The 22,398-nt window shown below is 38.6% G+C and overlaps 2 protein-coding genes across 4 annotated transcripts; both read right to left on the reverse strand.

Annotated features, from left to right (window-relative positions):
• Positions 1-1,412: 1,412 nt before the first annotated feature.
• On the reverse strand, positions 1,413-15,304 carry LOC149027211 (uncharacterized). Of its 3 annotated transcripts, none has more exons than XM_089160412.1 (10): positions 15,161-15,304; positions 14,964-15,049; positions 13,342-13,486; positions 12,703-12,802; positions 11,344-12,554; positions 7,625-7,700; positions 7,433-7,491; positions 3,295-3,346; positions 2,565-2,647; positions 1,413-2,327 (listed from the first exon to the last, which is right to left on the reverse strand). In XM_089160412.1, the coding sequence occupies exons 1-9, from the start codon at positions 15,236-15,238 to the stop codon at positions 2,604-2,606; spliced, it is 1,851 nt and encodes a 616-aa protein (XP_089016538.1). In that variant the 5' UTR covers positions 15,239-15,304; the 3' UTR covers positions 1,413-2,327; positions 2,565-2,603. The 3 variants fall into 3 exon arrangements, with proteins under 3 accessions (XP_089016538.1, XP_089016529.1, XP_089016521.1); XM_089160403.1 differs by having other exon boundaries at positions 1,413-2,351; XM_089160395.1 differs by having other exon boundaries at positions 1,413-2,647.
• Positions 15,305-17,028: 1,724 nt separating this feature from the next.
• On the reverse strand, positions 17,029-22,214 carry LOC149027212 (5-oxoprolinase 1-like). Its single transcript, XM_089160426.1, has 2 exons — positions 22,062-22,214; positions 17,029-21,878 (listed from the first exon to the last, which is right to left on the reverse strand). Exon 2 carries the CDS (start codon positions 21,818-21,820, stop codon positions 18,032-18,034), a length of 3,789 nt encoding a protein of 1,262 aa, XP_089016552.1. The 5' UTR covers positions 21,821-21,878; positions 22,062-22,214; the 3' UTR covers positions 17,029-18,031.
• Between the last annotated feature and the right edge of the window lie 184 nt (positions 22,215-22,398).

A 22,398-nucleotide genomic window follows, 5' to 3' on the forward strand; every position in this document is an offset into this window, starting at 1 on the left:
ATATACGAAAATATTGGACATGAGCAATTTCTCAAAGATAATAGGTGAGAAAATAGTAGTATCCATTATTATGGGAATTGAATTACAATTCAGTGATTTGCCATGAGGAAAGAGATTTCTTTCTTTTTCCGCAAGAGAATGAAAGAGATTTTAATTTTTTTATTTTAAAAACATTCATCAATCAAGAGAAGAGTTTGCACAATTAAATAATCAATTAATATAAAAATCGTGAATAAAATTTAGCCATGTTGTCTTATACAATTCTACTTTCACCTTAATTAGTAGAAGAAAATTGATACTTAAAATAGGTAAAAAAAAAAATTTATTATTGCCAATGTGATATTTAATCTAAATTGATATAGGATAATTTTTATTTTAAATTAAAAAAAAAAACCATTAGGTTAACAAGAATAAATTCAGATATAAGGTAAGTCCCAAAGAAAAGAAGATAGTTGGATACTTGTTATGATTTTGCAAATCACAATTGTTGCGATTAAAAAAGACATAGGATAGCAAAGTGGGAACTCATTTGCTTGTCGCTCAAGAAGCGATTTCTCTCTGCCTAAGAATATTTTTCACATATACTTTTGTCCTGTGGGCTATGCTTACAATTTCATCCACTCATAATCAATTGATGTAACCAATCTCTTGGTCTAAAAGTTTGTGTCAGTGAAATTCCAGCCTAAAAGTGTATGGGACTCCCTTAGAGATGGGATCCTCCACCCACAAAGTTAAAGAACTATGCTTCTCATTCACTTCTTTGCCATATGTTTAGAAAAAAAGGACCCATCTCTAATCCACCTTGTCAGTACTTAGAAATAAAATTCCTCCTAAATGTATGGTAAAAAGTGTAAACACCATATCTATTACTGTGGATAAAAAATCTAGATTCTTTGGCTTTATCATCCTTGCCATAACCTTCCTCTTTGACTGTTTCCGTGATCATGGTAGCACAAATGGTGTATAAGAAAACAATGAGTGGTGACCACAAACCCCATTGACCTAAGCTTTAATATAATGAAATTTGCAGTCCAAGAACTAGTTTCCCACGAGTTCAATGAAGCCAAGTACACCTAGACAAGAGAATGTCCATGGCGTATGGAATCTTCAATGTTTAGCGTGGTCAAGGGATGTAAACATTAAACATTCTACAAAAGGTCTTTAAAATTAATTTGAAAGTTGATTGTAATGTCATTATCATAAATCATAAAATAATTGTTATTTTATAATATAATATCTTTCAATTATACAAAACATTGTTTTTTGGTAACATAGGCGTTTTTTATATATAGGGAAATTGGGGATGGGATATTACATATGCTGCCGGTAAGGATTGAACCCACAATCTTTCCACTAGAAAGGTGAGGTTCTCAACCACTCCACTCTCCTTTCATTGGCAAATCCAAAACAATACATTGTATCCCCTTACCATTCAGACGCACAAAGGCATCCAAATTTTTATTTGATATCCGATACAGAATAAATATCCGCGATACAAATCCGAAGTGTATTCTGACTTTTTTCACTCTCTTTGTATTCAAATGTCATGGGCTGTGGATGTGCTTGGTGGCACCTCTTATGTAGAGGTAATAAGACCAAGGAATGGGTTCAAACTTCCTACCGCAGACACCTTCCCCCCATTTCTCATCTCCTGGGCTCATGGATACCAGGTCTTTGTGATTGGCTTGATGATGACCGGAAAAAAAGAAAAAAATCGTGTGTTTTGATACCTTACCATTGGGGCACAACTTCGACAAGGGGTAACATGAGCCCAACCCATTTTGGTTTGGATCAAGAAGGAATGGTCGAAGGTTGGCTCTGGCTGGGCCAGAGTCAGATATCAGGTCCAATTATCCAACATCAATAATGGAATAATGGTGACTCGTGGTTACTGATGGGATGGTACCAGACAGCAGCCTCAACTAGGTCAGGAATCAAAAAGGAAGCTGAGAGGGATTCAAGGAGAATGGTGAAGAAATAGATGCAACGGGGAACACAGGCTATGAAATAGTTATCAAACAGGAACTCAGATTGATACTGAAAATGGAATTACCAAATGCAAAACATGCTACGGATACTCATTTCTTAGCTACATCAACCAAAAACAGAGACATATACATACATCAGAACCTGCTTCACGTTGCATTTCACTATGTCTGTGATGTAGTACCTGGCCTGAGAAGGTGTAACAACTCTCTCTGCTTCCAGCATGCTATTTGGTAGCTGAACGCAACAAAGCAATCATGCCATGTGAAGTCAAACCAGTCAAGAACTAACATCCCTGTAGATCCAATGGGAGCAGGGTGCACAAGGCCACACTCTATCCACTGCATGTCAACAAGAGTAAGAACCTGCACAACCTCCAGGTGAAGACCCCAATGACATTTCGTTCTACAAAGATTTCCATCTTAATCACCCCCTCCCAAAAACAAAAACGAAAGAAAGCATTTTATCATTTTATTATAAAAAACTTTTTTTAAACTTCATATTTTAGTCATTTATGTTTCATGCGCACCATCACTATTCCTTGATCAGACATTACATTAGCTTGGTAAGATTTTCACCTTTGTAGGATGGATGGTCCCGTGTTGATGAATGGAAACTCATACGAGTCTCTTTTTCTTTTTCATGGCCCCAGATTTAGTTCCTGCCAATCATAAAACAACAATGTCAGCTACCTCAAACCTATGCACATGGGCTCAAGTCCTGGAAACACCCAATCTCAAAGAAGGGGTATGGCTGCATTCATTTGACCCTTCCAAAACCACACTAAATGTGGGAGACTTGTGCACTGGGTATGGCCTTTTGATAGAAAAGAAAGACATTTTGCAAAATGAAACCTAAAGGGTAAAAGAGTTCTAACTACAGAAAAAGTGACAGAATCAGAAGCGTAAGAGACCATTAGTGCATAGAGAATAATAGCCCATGACAACATTATACATGCATGTACTGGTGGGATAAAGTCTGGATCCTCCACTCACATGGAGAGGAAAATTTTCAATTCACGTGGTTGGATAATTGACACGTGTTCAATCTCAAAGCAAAATCTTTTTTCAGTAATGATGATTAATAATGTCAAGCGTTATTTTAGTTGACTTACTAAACATGATCTTGCTTTGAGATTGGACATGTGTCAATTATCCAACCACACGAGTTCGAAATTTCCTCTCCACGTGGGTATAGAATCCGGACACGGTGGCATATATAAAGTAAAGCAAGGAAAATAAATTGCCACATTCCCAGTTTCAGCCCCAGAAAATATTTAGGTTTTCAATCTGCTTGAATGACACAAACCTGCAGAAGATTGGCTTGGCAGACCATTCTGAATTCCAGTAATATGACCATCCTGCAATAAATAAATAGAATCATTACAGCATTCCTCTTAAGTTTGTGTCTTTATCAAAGGATCTTTTTAGTTCACAACAGATAAACAAGTGATGCACAACTTTATGCTCAACATCAAGTCAACCAAAGCAGAAGGCATACCAGTGATACCACTGACTCAAGAAAGCTCCAATGTGGATATCAAGGGTACAAGGGAGGAAAAGGAAGAAGATATGAATGTAAATATAGATAAAAAGAAGATCAGAGTCAAAGTGAATAAAGCTACCAGGTTAAGGAAACAACACGATTTGCAAATTTCATGAACTTGTTGATGCGAATGATGTTAGGGAATGACCCTTCTACCCCCCATTAGTTTGATTATCACAAACACAAAACTATGCATTATTAATCTGCTTGTGTGTAAGTTAAAGAAAATCTCAATGCACTTAAAAAATATAATGGCGAATCAACCCTAAGAGCGCAATGGATGGAATCTGGGTACACAAAAATTAATTGTAAGCACATGCTACAAGTCAAAGGATTCATTCTGAGATCAAGACATACTTCGACAGAGAAGAAACTTAAAGAGTTTGCAAGATGTCAAGACACTGCATTTAGTCTAAGATACAAGCCATGTTGTAATTGCATAAAAATACTCTTTCATACTTTCATGTTCTGAGCATATGTGAATGAGTTATTGTTAGATCAGACCTTAGAATAGTTGAACATTTTGTAAAATTTGCTTTAAATTGCCTGATAGAAGTGAAGGTCATTCCATCATTTGGCAATTTGGCTATATCAATCATCAGAGTCAAAAATCTGGCAGTTGCAACTGTCAGCCTGGTGGTTGCTCCACAGGTCAACCATCAACCAACCAATTGGTGAATATAGCTTCTAGCAGCTAGTTGTGTAGGTCAACTGAAACATTGTACAGGTCAACCATCAAACCAATAATACAGTCGTTTTCTGTTGGGATTGAAATAAATCCCATATTTTGGCTATAAATACTGCTCTCAATGACCACATTATCAAGAAGACATTTGTTAGCCCCTCATTCTTGATTGTCTCCATAAAGCTGTCTCCCTAGAAGTACAAAATCCATCGAGTACAATTGTTCTAAATTAATGACCTTGGTGTGAAGAACTCAAGGCATCCTTCCTCATGCATCATCAAGAGGAAGAAATCCATTGAGGAGACCTTTGGTACATTTTGATATAACATGTCATTGTGCATCATCATCACTCACTTAGTATTGTGTCACAGCCTTTGATAGGTAACATCTTTTATCATCTTTTCTTTTAGAGTTTTTTATTGGTGGCTTCCTTAAGTGGGGGTGAAAGTAAAGGCACCTCCCTTAGGCTGCGTTTGTTTGCTGGAATAAAGGTGGGGTGGGAAAAAAGGGGTGGGAAAATTCTTGAAAAAAGCAAACTTTTGCTACTTTTCCTTTAAATCCTAAAAGTGTACATTGTTTGGTTGCTTGGGGTAGGAAAGTTAGAGACAAGTTTCCTTAAATTAAGGAAACTTGTCTAGTGAGGTGGCAACCCAATTTTCCCACCCCAAGCTTTTTCAAAACCCCACAAAATATGTGGGACTTTGTGGAAAAAGTGTGGAGAAGTAAAATGTGGGACCCATAATTAACACTTTTCCACACTTTCCTTTCATTTCTTTCTCCCTCACCCCCACTACACATGGGGCCCACATGTTTTTTTTTCCCACCCCACCTTTGCAAACAAACATAGCCTTAAGTGCCAAATATTGCTGGTAGCTCACCTTTCTATTATTGGTGGTTTACATTTCACAAACTTACCTAGACACTATTAAGTAATTCAAAAATTAAATATCAAATGCCCATAATGTCCTTATGCAAAATGGATATGACCTTCCTTCACTTTGCTTGCTGGAAATCACCCACCACTGCCGGAAACCACCAATCCCCCTCCTCCCACTGGCCACCACCTTCCCCCGACCGAAAATCACCCACCACCTTGATTTGATTTTCCATGAATAGCGATTGGATTGCCTTTTGGGTGAATGATAAGTTGTTCTGTTGGTGTGCCTCATTGATTTTATTCTATTACCGGTTACTTATATTATTGGGTTCTGAAGTATACCCTAATGGCTACCAATGCTACTATTGTCCTATTTATCATAATCGGTTACACTTTTGGTTTTTTACTCTTCTGATAAACGGGGCCAATTACTTATTGAATGTTGCACTTCTATTAACTTGCCACTATTGTTCTGCACTTCTTGGGTAAGGGTGATCCTTTGGCATCAATAATGACTGGAAGCTCTTGTGCCTACTTTCATTAAGTAACATGGTTCCTTCAAGTACCCATACAATTCCTCAATACTAGCTTTGAGATGCGGACAATTGGCTGTTATTAATTGCGCTACCACATGAGGGGTAGATTGAAGGTTTATTCTTTATCTACTCAAGAAATCACGATTTTTTATGGTGATGTAAATCCAATTCTAAGGTTATGGTTTCCAAGAGGATCTCCCTAGAATTAGGGATTTGCCTAGAACCTTCCAACAATTTGATGGAAAGATCTAAAGAATCAAGGGTGAATTTAAAACTATTATGGATTGGAAAGGATCAACTTAAAATTATATAGAAAGGCTTTGGGAGAATTGGGTCGCCCAAGTTTTCAAGAATCCCTAAACTGTTTTCCCTCCAAAGTTTCCCTAATTTTTCCGTGGCAACCCATACCCATATGGATCCCAAAATTAATTAGTTTCTTCCTATCCATTCTAGGAATAATATTTCCCCTTCCTCTTTATCTTTGTTACATCCCACGGAGATAGAAATAATATAATTTTACCTTCCCTCCCGATTACCTACCATTTGTCTACCTACTTGGTCCAGAGTAACCCATACTACCTTTTGTCTCCCTACTTGATCCGCAGTAATCCATACTGTCTTTTGTCTACATGCGTGGTACGCAGTAACTCATACTGCCTTTTACCTACCCAAACTTCTACCTATTTCTTGCCTTTTTGCAAAGAGCCTATATGCGACTTTTGGCTCAAATTTATCTTCTTGTGTGGAGATTCCTCCATACTACTGGCATTATTTGGATAGTGCCCTTGAGATGTTATTATTGTGCTTATGGATATAATTCATCTTTATCAGTGCCTATTATTCTTGTTGCTAGATGGTTTGTTTGATATCTAGGAGAAGTTCTTTCAATGTCTACCAACATCTGTTATTGCTACATATGCTCAAGTGTAATGAAGTTTCTCGATATTCTTATTATTCCAAGTTGGAGGCTTTGATATGCATACTCCAGCTTGAGGGGGAGTGCTAGTATTTCACTTTCTATTTTAGCTTAAATTTCCATTATGGTTACTTTTTAATTTTCTTATTGCTTGGTTGACAAGTAATCTCCCTAAGATAGTTCCTTTTAGTAGATTTGGGAGATTCTATACAATAAGTAATTTTTCCTAAACTAAGATTTAATTTTACTTTATAAATAAAGTACCAGGGGAAGACCAACACATACATGCAAGCTCTCTCCCCCCTTCTCTTCCTCTTGAGTCTTCTTCAATTCTTCATCTTTTTGAATTTCCTTTTAGTCCCTAGGCTGATTATAGGTTCTGAAATCCTAATAGAAGATAAAAAGGGGAAGGTGAAGAAGAAAGAACTTTTCTTGTGGTGGAGTAAGAAGGAGAAAGATTTCATCTTCATGAATTATTGAAGAGTTTATCAGGCTTTAATCATGCAAAATTTTTACAGCAACTTTCATTTTAAGTACACATTTCTATTTCATTAGATAAAATTTTCAAATTTGAAACCATATCTTTTTGGAAGTGGTAACCTATCACTAATTTTTTAGACATTTTCATCTTGTTAAAGAACTTATATAGGCAAATTTTACTCTCAAAATTTTTCAGAAGGTAGTCAGGTACTATGGATGTTTAACTTTCTAACAAGATGAGTAGATGATTCTCATAGGAAGCCTTTCAACGACCTCTTCATGCAAACTGAATAAGCTTAAATCTTTTTCTGCATTTTCTTTTTTGTGATGTGCAGTATTCATTGCCCAACTGCTAATAAACATGAAGACAGCCATCAACACAGGGGACAAGAGTATATATCACAAACCGCATCATAAACTATCTGCTGGTTATCCCAGAATGCTAGTGGAGGAACAATTAGTCGCCCTGCAAGAGAATTCAAGTACGATAAATAGACTTGCATGGGAAATCTAGATGGAACATAATGACATAACTGAAGAACGTAACATGGAACTTAAGACTGCATAAGACTTGGTTCAGGGTATAATGACATAGTCACCCGATTTAGATCTTCTACTAATAGAATCTGGAGAGACAATAGAACATTTCTTCATTCCGTGACGAGTAGAACACGCCTAAATAAAAAGGACAAAAAGTTGGTTTAGTTATAATGTGGGACAAGATCCAAAGTTCAGAGGATAGATGTAAAAGAAAATAAGATAAGATGAAATGGGAAAAATCCAAAATGGTGAGCTTGTATGGTATTCCTCATCACAGATATGCAAGAAGTATAATCCTGTTCCACATAGCAAATGACAAACAAAGCTCAAGCACAAATATGCAACATATACCCTTAGCACATCACACATTCTCCAAATCCCCCCCCCCCCAACATGGTGCAGAAATATCACATAGGCCCAATTTTCCCTAACTAATGTGAAATCGCATTGCACTATAGATCAAGAAAGAAAAACTAGTCCCCTGTCCATATAGGGTACAAATATAACTTCGACATTCTCAGGATTCAAGACTCCAGAATTGACAGTGTCTGAAATCCTCCTCATCCGCTGCTGGGTCCCGTCTGATATTCTGAGATCCATTGCCCCCAAATAAAAACCCTGGATATCATATAAAATTGGAGGTGTATGAATTACCCATTTCCAAAAGGAATTGTTATTCTGCTAAGAATGATTTCGCTGCTATACAGCCAGATTTATAGAGTTGCTAGATTACTCTGAAAGTCAGCAAAGAATTGGCAATGAAATATGTTTCTATCCAGTGTAATTTGTGTGGAATTCTCCTCCTATTTGGTTCAAGATAGTTTTACTTGGTTATTATTTAGGGTAATTTTCATCTGGACCCCCTGAGGTTTGGTCTAGGTCACTTTTAGTCCAATTTAAGTTTTCTTTTGCACATGGTTCCCCTATAGTTTTAAGAAATGATTGAATAAGGACACACTTAAACAAAAATAGTTAGTTTAATAAATTTTGTGACAAAAATACCCTTGTGTCCTTTGGACTTCTTTTTATTATTTTAGTTTTAATTTATTAAAATAAATACTATCAAAATATCCTTCCGTTGACCCTCTTCACCTCTTAGCTTCTCATCTTCTCCTCCTCCACCTCCAGTTCCCCCACCATTGCCACCACCACCAGCATCACTTGCAACTGCAATTGATGAACCTACAACGCCAGAAAGGAAAAAAACTTGATGGTGAGGGCAACGCCAGTCACATGCAGTGGAGGTCGCTCCTTGTTGAAGAGACCTGCAATGTTGTATTCTGGTTTTCCTGGGAGACTTAAAACTGAAATATCGGATATGTTTGTTTTTGTTTGAATGATTAGCTTTCGTAGTGCAGTATACAAGGGTACCTTCTGGTTGAAGGATGAGTTCTGCCCAAATTAGCTTTCTTAGTGCAATGTGGTTCACTTCTACTCTTAGTTATGGTGGTTTGGAAACACCTATGCTGGTTTTATAGCCAAGTCTTGATATTTGTTTCTGATTTCTCTTGTATGTTTCTGTTCTTTGAAGGATTCTGCGAATCCTCTTGGTGAGCTCCTGATTTACAGTCCACACTATATGCCCTCGATAGTGTGAAGGGATAACAAATAAAAGCCCATCTTGCATAGCCAAAGAGAGGTTCTTCACCAGCACCAACCACCCCCCCCCCACCCAAAAAAAAAATTGAGTAAAAATAATAAGAAGTGAATGATACTTTGTGGGTTCAAGATGTCTAATGGTGTCCTTGAAGATGTATTTGACAAAACCGCTTCTTCCACTCCATCAACTCTAGAAGCTTGCAATCAAGCAAAGCATCTTGCAAACTCCGGTTATGCATAAGTTCATAAACAAGCAGCATCCATCGACGCTTGCGGTCACAAGAGTAACCTAGAAGGGACACAACATGGTCACAGTCGATCTTCCCGGCAAGTGACAACTCGTTCTGGAACTCCCGTCTCCTTGTAACAACCCATAATCCATAACTTTAACAGCGATTTCTTGGCCAGTGGGAAGGGTGCCACAGTAAATAGGGCCGAAGCCACCTTTGCCTAATCGGTTTGAGAGGAAAATAATCGGTTTGAGAGGAAAATGAAGAAGTAGCGCGACGGAGAAGATTATAGGAGAAGCGATGAGGAGGCTTTAGATCAGCAGGTATAGTTCTTTTCCGGGTTAATTTGCGAAATAGAATCGCAAGACAGAAAAGAACGATTAGAGTAGCAGAGACACCGGCAATGGGTGGGATGAGACGGGAACTGATATGATGATGGTTATTTTGGAGTTGGGTTGCAAAGTTCAGTCATGGTGGGGGTTTCTGATTCGTCCGGGAATGCAAACGGTGCTACTACTTCTGGGAACCATGAAGGCGATTCTGGTGTTGTCGGTTCATCAATTGCAGTTGCAAGCGATGCTGGTGGTGGTGGAATTGGAGGTGGAGGAGGAGAAGATGAGAAGTTAAGAGGTGAAGAGGGTCAACGGAAAGGTATTTTGATAGTATCTATTTTAATAAATTAAAATTAAAATAATAAAAAGAAGTCCAAAGAACACAAGGGTATTTTCGTCACAAAATTTATTAAACTAACTAATTTTGTTAAGTGTGTCCTTATTTAATCATTTCTTAAAACCACGGGGAGCCATATGCAAAAGAAAACATAAACTGGACTAAAAGTGACTTAGACCAAACCTCAAGGGGTCCAGATGAAAATTAACCTATTATTTATTTGTTACTGGGAACTTAAGCAACATTGTACAACATGTCCACAACAAGCAAACCCAATTCAAAAATCAGTAAGCAGCATCGATTAAAAGGATAAGAGAATGAACAAGGAATACATATACAGAAATATATTGCAGAAAATCTGAAGCGATAAGGAGAGGAGCTCAGGAGACCAATCATCATAAGAGTGCTAAAGAGAACCATAACATAGAAATAATACTAATTCAAGTAGTGTTTCTTCTACAATGAAAAGAAAAAGATACCACTCTATAGTCATGGGACCCAAAAATTAACTTCTAACTCAACTCTCTGTTTAACTGAATATGACTCAAAAAAGAAAAAAGGAGCTTATTAGAAATGGAAAGGAGGGAATCCCAGAGTAAATCTGCACTCACCAAGATAGTTACCTACATAATCTAAGGAAGCAATAAAGTAACAATAACATCACAAAGATGCTCCTACATAACTTGAGCCCATAAACCACAGGTATTTTACATTGTGCTGTGTAACATCTCAGGGTGGTAAATTTTGTAAGTTTAATATTGCAGAAGCCATCACCTGTAATAAAGATCACAGTTTCTTGTTTATAGTGGAAATGTTCTATGAAAGACGAAGGCAGATAAAAACACTGAGAGACACTGGAATTGGATGAGATCCCAACTGAGGTGTAGAAGTGTGCAACGTATCTCAATTAACCAAGTTACTTAACAAGATGTTAAGTATAAAGAAAGTCCCAAATGATTGGAGAAGTACTATAGTTCCAATTTATCACAATAGTGGTGACATCCAGAACTGCAATAACTGAAGAGGCATACAACTAATGAGCCATACCATGAAACTACCAAAAATGACCTAATGTAAGCAAGTCCATTTCTGCTTACACAGATAACAAAGATACCATACAGTTTGAGTCCTAAAGCATGAGAAGGCAACAGTAATCTACAATGAAAAGCAACAGAGATACGCATTTCTCTTTGCAAACTTATTTATATTCTCGTGAAAGCACCAAGACGGAAATCTGTTGCAAGTAGAAGGGGGGGGGATCAGTCTGAGTGATAGCTTACATGTGGGTGGAAAATCAGTTTCCGCCTTGTTTTCTTCCCAGAAGCACTTAATTCTTCTTTGCTCCTTCCTCCTGCTCCAACTGAGACCTTTGAGTGATCTGCTTGCTTCACATCATCAGGCGTAGTGGAAGAATGGAAGTCCTCAACTTGGTTGGCACTCTCTGCACCGCCACAGTCAGTAGCTTTCACACAATCTGGTTCTTTGTCTTCAGTTTGGTTGTTCGTCTCTGAAATGCCTCGATTGGTAGCACTCAGATACAACGGGTGTTTAACAACCTTGGGAGAGAGAACAGATGTGTTGTCTAGCTGGTTCCAACATTTTTTATATACACTATCTACTTCCCCAGCCTCCATCTCTTTGAGACCAACATCATGCAGATCAGTGACTCTTCTACTCCTTGATTTGTGACCTATATTCTTTGTGATACAATTTACCGTTACATCTACTGAGACAGGATTGACCTTATCTGTTTCAGTCTCAAGAATACAGCCAGATGCTCTGTCCTTATTGAATTTATTCTTCACGTTCCTCAGATCATAACTTGATTGTCTGGTTCCAGAGTGGCAACCAATTTCCATTGAACTGTTTGGCTTGCATCCAGAAGGACTTCCAGTTGCTTCACCCTTTCTGGCAGCCACATTTTCTCCAGTTGCGTTGTCAAAGGTCTCGATCATGGAATATGCTCTAGTGTTTTCATTTGCAACACTTAAGGTGGAACCTGAATTTTCTTTCTTGTTGCTTTTTAGTTTTTTCAACCTTTCACTCACTCTTCTATCATGATATTTATTTTGTTTAACATCAGATAGAGACCTACCATTCATTTTTGAATCAGTTACCACTGTAGGATCCACATCTCTTTCTGAAACTCTTGAAAGCTCAACATTTAGTGTGGTCAAGTAAGATTGTTCTTCTACTTCTGTCTGGCCTCCTCTACCAAAATCAGAGATATTACCACCAGATAATACCTCATCAACAAGATCTGCTTTTCCAACCTCATCCTTACCCTTTGAGCCATATATGTCCTTTCGAAATGATACTGCACGAAAATTAGTAGTAGGATCAATTTGCACCAACACATTGACCTTTGGACTAACGTTTTTCACATTAAAGCTTATTGGTACCGAAGGGCCCTCATCCTCAATGGCCTCAGAGTTACAGTTTCCATAATTTGATATTTCTTCACGATTCCTCACATAATCATTACACTCTCCTAGTACAGCACAGCAGAAAGCCATTAGCAAAAAGTCTTCAGAACAACACAGATGGTAACTATACTACATGCTGTCTAATCACTGGAAAACCATATAAACGAGCTGGCAGAGTACTAGAATCATTGTCTGAGGGATGGTTCAACTCACCAAAAATAGTGGTGTTTGTGATGCAAGGTTCTCTGCGGAAACACCCACCTGAGTAAGTCTCCCAATCACAAGGAAATCCAAATAAGAAATGACTGCAGACCTGATTGCAGTTTGGATCAGACTCCATTCAGGAAACAATAAGTGTAACTATTAAAGTTTAACTTTGCTGAACAGATATGTGATGATCATTATGTTATGTTACTAACAAAGTTTCAACTTTATGATACATTTAATTAATTTATTCTTGTGGAAAGGACGCATAAGCAACACTGCAAGTGATCTTCAAAGGAATGAGAACATAGACTGCAACAGAATTGAAATAAATAAATTTAGCAACATGTTTCTCAGTTCAAGAAACCCTCCCCCCTCCCCCCTGCCCACACACACACACAAAAAATAATTAAAAAAATTGAAGCATATCAGAGCACGGAGAGGAAAAAAGTGTGCCAAACATACATGAGGTGCACAAGGCATAGTTCTTGTAGACGTTGAATATGCCAAGTGAAAAAACCAAATTTAAATAACTAATAGGACTAAATCTTCACATATGGATTTTGTCTTAGCAAATAAATTTAGCAGAAATGTGTTAGTCACACATTCACACACATATAGAGGGATAATTAGGGATAAGTTTCAAACCTCATCAGGAAACCCGTTTTGAAGTGTACGGTCCCTATTTATAAACCCTTTGACCATTACAGTGATTCCATCAGCTGTCTCCAGAGTGAATGCATCATATTTCTTGAAAATTGGAGAAGAGGAAAAGACTCGAACTGCTTGTTGCCTGTGATGCAATACTTAATGAATTTGCCAATGATACAGTAATTAATTGTTATGTTTTGTTATGTTTACAGGTTAAACTTAATCCAGGCAAGTGGAGAAGTACCAATGGCTTGAAATTTACAAAGACAGGAAAATGAAAAAGTGCACTAGTAAAGCACATCTATAGGCATGCAGCAAGCACTTGAATGATACAAACCAATTTTCATTTGTCGGCATGCAAAATTCATTATATACAAGCATGGATTCAGTCATAGGAGGAAAAATCATTTACAACAAGATTATTTAAAAATTTTAGGAAGTGAACAGACATAACTTTTATGGTCCTTTTACTGATCAGTTTGTTTTAATACCCAAATTGCTACATACCTCAAATCTTATACCCGATTTGAAGATTGGTCTGCTCCAACATATTTTGCCCCCTAGTGCATTACAACCTTATCCGATGGATTGACTTGTTTACCTACTTATATGCCTTCTCCCATGAATTCATTGTGATATTTGGGGTTTTCGGTTTAAAGTTTTGGTCAAGAACTTCCAACATCATTTTTGGGCATTTTTGGAAGATCTCCATTGCAATTTTCTTCGCTATATAGTTGAAAACTGCTTCAGCTTCACTCATAGACGTTGCACATTGCGTATCACGTTAAATCTTTGTTGCCTAGAATTTTTTTTCTTTTTCCTATAATATATTTCTTTAGTGTTCATTCTAATGCAAATCATGCTTGACACATACAACAAATCCACCTTATCCAACTAATGGAGTGGGGTACATGGATCCTTGAAGAGACAATAAATTATGAAATAATTCATAATAATAACAATAATAATAAGGTCTAAAACAACAAATATAACAAATTATACAAAATGACTAGGGTCAGGTACCCGGAGCTTGCTTTTCAATTAGCTTGAGTCATACTAGAAACAAGACATAAACTATGCATGTGAGTAGTAATCCAAGTATGTCCTTTCCATATAATGATTGGGACCCAAAAAAAAAAAAAGAACCAAAACAAAACGAGGAAGAAAACCAGTGCAAGTTACTAAATTTTCCTGTAGTTAGAACTTAGGAATTGGTCCTCAAACTTGACCCACCACTTCTCATGCCTACATAATACTCGGCGAATCCCAAATCATGGCAAGACCAACACTATGGATGAGAAAAAAAGCCACATTCCAAGCCAAAGCAAGGTAAGATTAAGCAATGATGACAGAGTTAACCCAGCAGATGATGGGGTTTAAAAAACGATTCGTACCTACTCCAATTACTAAGCTAAATTCTGCTCCCCACCTCACGAATTTATACTTTCTCATGATATTAATACGCTTGAGATTCGATCTTTTAACCCATTGCCTCATAGTAAGCGACTGAAACTATTTGGTTTAAAATTGGAAACAAAAACAATAATCACTCCAATAAGAAACCCTTTTGACCCAAAAGAAGAAGAAGAAGAAACCCTAAGACAAGATGGAACCGTTACTCTTTGGATGTGACGCCTCCCACTGCTAACCTCTTCCCAGAGAAATCCTTTTCTGCTTTAATCAACCACCAGTCGGCCAAACAAACCTGGACAGAAGAATATGAAAGGCATATGAACACCCAGAACAAAGAAACTACAAACACGCAACAGGATAATTTGTCCGAAAAGAATTTTGGGCAAATACATAATGTACTTACTGTTTTAGAAAATGAAGAGGAAATGGTCTCGTTCTCGCCAACGCCCTGATCTGAAGCAGAAGAAAGAGCGGTGGCCATGGGAATGGCGAACACACACCAAATCGTGCTGAGAAGGTAGGAATTCTGTAGAAGAAAAGTTCCCTTCAGAACTCTGGAGTTCAAGGTGCATTTAACAAAAGAATCCGTAGGGACCAGTAGATCAGCACCGTGGCGGGAAAACCAAAACTTCCGAATCCGAACCGCCTTGGACGGGTCACGGGACGCATTCGGAGCGGCAATGGCAGTATCCAATGATCCGCTAACCAGGTTCGGATGTTCAATTAAATTTGGTCTAATTACCGTTATAACCCTGTATTTGTCTTTTTTTTTTTTTTTTCTTTTTCTTTTTTCTCTTTTTAAAGAAAATCCTTTGTTGTAGATCCCAATTTCAAACTTCTTGTTCAATTTCCTTCCCGAAACAAACTATTTCTCAAGTGCAAGACTCCAACAATTAATGCTTAAGCATTTCTCTTTTTCTTGACTAAAGTGTCTAATATTTTTTTTCCCGTAAAAGAATATATAAAATACCATCGAATTTTCTTACACTTATCTTTATTTATGAGATCATATATCTCTCTAACTTTTGAAGTGCCTTGTATTTCTATGATCCATTGTTTTATTATTCATACACTTAGTGCTCTTTTTCAAGTTACTCACTCAATATTGAATTTATTTATTATTTTTGGTAATCCTCACTCAATATTGAATCACAATCTAGCTGGATCTATTCTTTCTTTTTGTGGCATAGATTAATTCATTTGGTACTAAATGGCAATTTCTTCCTCACCTGAAATAAGCTTCTTCTCTTTTTGTTGGCTCTCCTTTTTTTTTTTTTTATGTATATTATGGTAAGTCAAGTTTATCTTATAAAAATGATCTAAGGAGAGCTGCAACAAGATTGAGTTAGTTCAGCAATAACCCGAATGATGACCCCTTGACCTTGACCTTAACCCTAACCACAAACAATAAATGGAAATAAATGAACTTTATAGAAAAATGTTAAATACGGGTCCTACTTTGTTATTTTTTTACATTTTTTCATAAAATTTCACCTATTTTATAAGGTTTTGAAAATGCATGAAACGATAAATTTAACATGTCACCTCAGCAAACAAGCTTCCTTAATAAGCCAACTTAAGGAAGCTTGTCGGCCAACTTTTATGCCTCAGTAAACCAAATAAATCACACTCAGGAATTTCATGAAAAGTTTTATTTTTTCAAACTTTTTCCCACCCCTTTTTTCCTATCTCACCTTTATTACAGCAAACAAAGAATTGAATAGGAGTAATACAATTGAGGAAATACTCTAGCTTTCCTACCTCTTGGTTGTATTCACATCTTAAACCCTTTTATTTTGAACACTTAAAAGGTTGTTCTACATTTGCAAATCATAGGTTAAAGTAAGGGGATGGTAGGTTTAATGCCTTTGAGATGGATCTATTGATTAATTGCCGGCCATGTTAAGATAATCATGTTTCTTGCTCATCAGTGACAGCAAACGATACAAGTAAGACTGTAGTAGTCATGAAGGCAATAGAGGCTCACCAGAGAACAGAGGCCATAGTAACACAATGCCCTGGATTCATGTAACAGTATCATCTGGAAAAATCAATTAACCAACATAAGCTCATAGATCAATACACAGGAAATCTCCAATATGGAATTCTGTTCTTGACAGGACTGTAACGAAGCGAACTCTTTGATACTACCGACACAGGATTATATGCCAGAGGCTTTGAATTCAATGCTAGACACAAGAGTCAGAAAGTTAGAGGAAGAAAAAGAATAAGTAAAACTCTAATTACAAAGAAAGGCCAAAAGGGGATAACAAAAAATAAACCAAGTAAGCAGTTGGAGAAATAAAAGAACTGATACGTTTAAATTGAAGCAAACTACAGCCCCAATCAAAGAAAGCTTGAATAGTAGCAGACAAAAGCTCCAATACAAGAAAGCACAGATAAAGAATCGAGAATTCAAAATACAAATTTTGTTCAAACAACTAAGGAGAGTCGGATAAGTACATATGGTATTGGCCCTAGGGACTGATCAGAAGCCACTGAACTTACAAAGAATGAAACATTCAAGAAGTAGCACAGTTTCTTCCCCCTCATCACAGCGAACATCATAACAAACTTGCCGACACTTAAAACAGGCCCTGTTTTCAATCAAGGATGTCAAAGAAGCAAATTGATTTAATCAGAGGCAATTTTCTTGTTTTCCCATCACTGTGGCATTCTCAGTTCTATGGACATGAAGTTATTTCCTGACATACTGCAGCAAAATGAAACTGTAGCCAAGGGAAAAAAGACCAGCTAAAGCAATAATCCTTTGGTGAATTGTAGGAAAAAGAGAAATCTTCCAGATGCATTTCAACCAAAGAACCACAAAAAGTTCAACCTGATGAACCCAAATTGGCACAATTTCAAAATTTGGAATTGGATGGGTCACCTTGGCTGTGATTGATCCCAATTCCGACCACTTCAGAGCAGCATATTCAAGAGATTTGGGACTTGATCATTGGGTTTCAAGATCTGAGGGGCCAACTCCCACCACCGTGAGATTGTTCCAACACCCCCTCCCCCACCCTCAGAGGAAAAAAAAATCCAATTTTTAAATCCTTGCACATTGGTAGAGAACAACCACAAGCAGAAAGCCAGAGTTTTGATGCCCAAATCTCAAGGTGTCAACATTCATATTTTGAGCACAAAAAGAGAACATCTTATTTGCTTGTCGTATTAGTATTGAGATGACCGGTTCTAAAAGTCCTTCAGGAAAAAATAGCATTTCCAAGTTGAAAGCGGGATATGGAATTGCTACATACAACTAGTATGATCAAAGAGGAGAACCCCATCCACCACCACCTGGGGTTAAAATTTGAAGAATCTCGCCTGCCTGTACCTCAATTGTGTTCTTACCTCCGAGGTAAACTTGCCGTTTATCTTTTGTAATCAGGTAGTTAGCACCACGAGCCCCATCTTTGCCACCCTTTAACCCTCTCGGTGCATGAACACGCCTTTCTGAAAGCATACTCACTGTCACAGGACGCCGAAACTCAATCTCCCTCACAAGTCCATCTCCTCCTCTATGAAGGCCAGCACCTCCACTGTTCTCTCGTAGCCCAAATTTATGCAAGAAAACAGGATATCTCTGCTCGAAGATCTCTGGATCTGTCATGCGTGTGTTGGTCATATGGCATTGGACACCACTGGTCCCATCCCAAGTTGGTCCTGCCCCACTCCCACCTCCAATTGTTTCATAGTAACCAAAACTATTATCCCCAAAGGTGAGGTTATTCATACAACCCTGAGAACATGCACAAGCCTGAAATGCCATAAGTACCACATCAGTAACTCTCTGAGAAGTCAGGACATTGCCCCCCACAACAGCAGCCTTATCACTTGGAGAAAGGAAAGAACCCTTTGGAATACTGATTTTAACCGGGGCCAAACAACCTTGATTCAGAGGAATATCAACATCAACCAAACAGCGGAGACAGTATATAACAGCTGCAGCTGTAACTGCTTCTGGTGCATTCCAATTCCCATACACTTCTGGGCTGGTCCCACCAAAATCAAACAAAGCTTCACCCTCTTTGTTATTGATAGTTAGCTTCAAGTGTATAGCAGATCCATCATCCATATAATCTTCCTCTTCAATGACCACAGAATCTCCTGAGTGACCAGCTACTCCAGCAGAAACTGATTTAAGCATCTCTCTCACAGCTTCTTCTGCATTAGTCTGTACATGGGTCATGTAAGCCTGAACAGTTTCCAATCCATACTGCTCAATAAGCTCTTTGATGAGAGTGATTCCTCTCTGGTTTGCAGCGACTTGTGCATGAAGATCAGACAAATTGTCTTGAAGCCTGCGTGTTCCTGGGATCTTACAGTCTGATTCAACATCAGAGCCAGGGAACTGAAGTAGTTTGACAATTCCTTCTTCTTGGAAGACTCCCTTTTCTACAAGCTTGAATGCTTTTATAGCAGCTCCTTCTTCCCATATGGACTTTGAAAATGGTGGCATACTCCCAGGTGTTATACCACCAATATCCGCATGGTGCCCTCTACTAGCCACAAAAAACACCAGTTTCTTGTTATCAAATACAGGGGTGATTACAGTAATATCGGGAAGATGGCTACCACCTGCAGTAGGATGATTTGTTACTAAAACATCTCCTTCATTCAAATTGCCACCCCAGAACTTGAACTGCCAACGAACAGTGCTAGACATTGCACCTAAGTGAACGGGGACATGAGGGGCATTAGCAACCAGTCCCCCATCAGGACCAAACAGAGCACAAGAGAAATCAAGCCTCTCCTTAATATTTGTTGAGATGGATGTTCTCTGCAGGGTACGCCCCATCTGTTCAGCAATGCCCATAAATCTGTGGTTGAAAATTGAAAGCTGCACTACATCTGCTACCTTTTCTGAGATTTTTGCTGCAGATGACACTGAATGGATCTCAATTTTGATGTTGCCATATCTGGTAATAAGTGCTTTACACTCAGGTTCGACAATTACAGTGCTATTACCATTCATGATGATTGCTGGGCCAGGCAGGACATGCCCATAACCCAAATTCTCAAGCTTGAATAATGGTGTCTCATGCCACCCATTTCCAAAATAGACCTTATAAAGACCTTCAGCCCAAGGTGTACTAGAAACAGGTTCTAGTTCTATAGGCTTCAATATATTAGTGACTCCAATGCCGCGAACTCTAACATCGCTGATCAGGATATTCCGGTTCTGCAGTTTAAAACCATACTCTTGCTGAAACAACTTGACAAATTCAACTGCATAATCGAATCCCAAGCCATCGACAGTCTTTGATCTCTTCACCATGATGGCTGTATCTGTACCCTCATATCTCAAATTAAGATATGTCTCTGTTGTAATGCTTCCATCACCAAAGCCCTGGTCTTTCAACTTTTGTTTCACTTGTTCCATCAGAATGGATTCTCTACGTGAGGCCTCCAGGATAGACTCAGGACCATAAACGGCAGAGTAAGGCTCTTGTGACTCCTCAACAACATCAGCCAACCCCATCCCATAGGCACTCAAGATCCCACAGAATCTGTGGATCAAGACTTCATTCATACCCAAAGACCTTGCCATAGCACATGCATGCTGTGGCCCAGCACCTCCAAAGCAACCAAGAGCGTGGTTCCTTGTCTCATGGCCCTTCATCTCTGTCAACTGCCTTATTGGTCGACACATTGTTTCATTGGCTACATTTACAAATCCAAGAGCAATCTCTTCCACTGTCATGTCCCTGGCCAATGAATCCTGGCTTTTTCTATAGGAATTGATCCTCTTTGCAAGCTTTTCAAATTCATCTCTGGTAGCTTTTACATCTAATGGCTGATCCTCGTTGGGCCCAAAGATTGAGGGAAAGTAATCAGGAATAACAGTTCCTAAAATCAAATTGGCATCTGTGACTGCCAATTCTCCACCTTTCCTGTAACAAACAGGACCTGGGTGTGCCCCAACTGATTCAGGCCCCACCTTGAAAGCTCCAAACTGGAACTTTAGCTTTGACCCACCACCAGCAGCAACAGTGTTTATGTCAAGCTGAGGAGCTTGAATTATGGCCCCTGCAATTTGGGTCTCCAGCACTTGCTCGTAGCTACCTGCATAACGGCTCACATCAGTGGATGTGCCACCCATGTCAAATCCAATAAGTGGCTTCATTGTCTCAAGACCAAAAAGAGTTTGTGAGTAACCCACCACCCCACCAGCAGGCCCCGACAGGACAGCTTTGTGACCAGAAAATCTACTTTCTGGTGCAAGCCCTCCATCCGACTGCATAAACAGAACATTCACCTTCCCCAACCCTTCATCGAATCTCGACATAAATCCAGATAAGTACTCTTTGATGACGGGAGTGAGGTAGGCATCCACACTAGCTGTCAATCCCCTTGGCACTGCACGTACCATGGGAGACAATGCCGAAGACAGAGATACATGTTTGAAGCCCAGGCTCAGAGCTAATTTCTCCACCAAAATTTCGTGCTGAGGGTACGTGTAAGAGTGCATCAACACGACAGCTAAACAACTAATTCCCTTATCCAACAAAGCTTTCAATGCAGACCTCAGAGTTTCTTCATTGAACGGTTTGACGACTCGGATTAGCTCGCCAGAAATCCCTTTAATCAAAGAATCTGAATCGTGCTCTTCGCTGTCGAGAACAAGCTCGATCCTTTCATCGACCTCTACGACTTCCTCGTAAAGATTGGAAGGCTTGGTGACGGTGAGGTCAAAGATGTGGGGGCGAGCTTGGTTTCCAATCTGAAGAAGATCCCTGAAACCGCTAGTCACGCAAAGAGCAATCCTCTCTCCTTTCCTCTCCAACAGGGCGTTGGTGGCGACAGTTGTTCCCATTCGAATCCAATCAATCTTATCGGTTGGGATTTTAGAAGACCTCGGAATCTTCTCCCCAGTATATTCTTCGAGAATTCTACGAATCCCTTCGATTGGAGCATCGTCGTAGTTAGATGGGTCGACAGATAAAAGCTTCATCACTCGGCAACCCGATCGACCAGGAATTTCTGCATAAACATCTGTAAACGTACCGCCTCGATCGATACAGAATCGGCACTTCTCTTCCTTGATACTCCCCATTTCTTCAAAATCTTACTCAGAAATGATCAGCTTGTATTTGTACGAGTAACTAACCAAACTATATCAGAAGAAAAAAAGAAACCAGAAACAAAACAAACAACAAAGATAAGATTAATCGAACCCTAGATTTCGAATTCAAGCATAACAGATATGAAATCTCACAGGGCAAGAAATAAAGAACCAATTCGAGATACTTGTAAGAAGAAAAATAAATTAAAAGGAAGTGCGTAAATGAGCGTACCAATTTTATAGAGTCTACTTAGAAGATTTTGTGAAGTAAACTTCGCAGCAATTTTCTGAAGCAACTTTGAACTCGAACCTCACGGTTAATGACATGCAGAGTTGCAGATACTTTAGTGACCATGAAGGCGAAATGGTGGGAGACTGAAGCAGTCGTGAGAAATGCCGAGAGTTGAGAAAGTTCAAGTAGACAAATAAGACGAAGTTCGATAACAACCACAGTCGTGCGATTAACTGACTGGCAATTGATCGGACGGTTGTAAAGTCTCCTAAAAGTGAAGTTCCCTACCATCAGTTTAAGGACAGTTTTTTTTATTCTTCTCTTTTTTTTAATCAAA

This window comes from Hakea prostrata, chromosome 1, assembly GCF_041222555.1.
Source record: "Hakea prostrata isolate BN-2017 chromosome 1, UWA_Hpros_2, whole genome shotgun sequence".
NCBI lineage: Eukaryota > Viridiplantae > Streptophyta > Magnoliopsida > Proteales > Proteaceae > Hakea > Hakea prostrata.

What these genes read in the sequence shown, in the direction of transcription:
- LOC149027212 (XM_089160426.1), bottom strand. Translation starts at nt 21,820, where the DNA reads ATGGGGAGTATCAAGGAAGAGAAGTGCCGATTCTGTATCGATCGAGGC.
- LOC149027211 (XM_089160412.1), bottom strand. Translation starts at nt 15,238, where the DNA reads ATGGCCACCGCTCTTTCTTCTGCTTCAGATCAGGGCGTTGGCGAGAAC. An exon ending in AAAACGGGTTTCCTGATGAG is followed by an intron (nt 12,803 to 13,341) that starts GTTTGAAACTTA and finishes AACTGCAATCAG; the next exon opens with GTCTGCAGTCATTTCTTATT. An exon ending in AGCAGATAGTTTATGATGCG is followed by an intron (nt 3,347 to 7,432) that starts GTTTGTGATATA and finishes TATTTATTGCAG; the next exon opens with GATGGTCATATTACTGGAAT.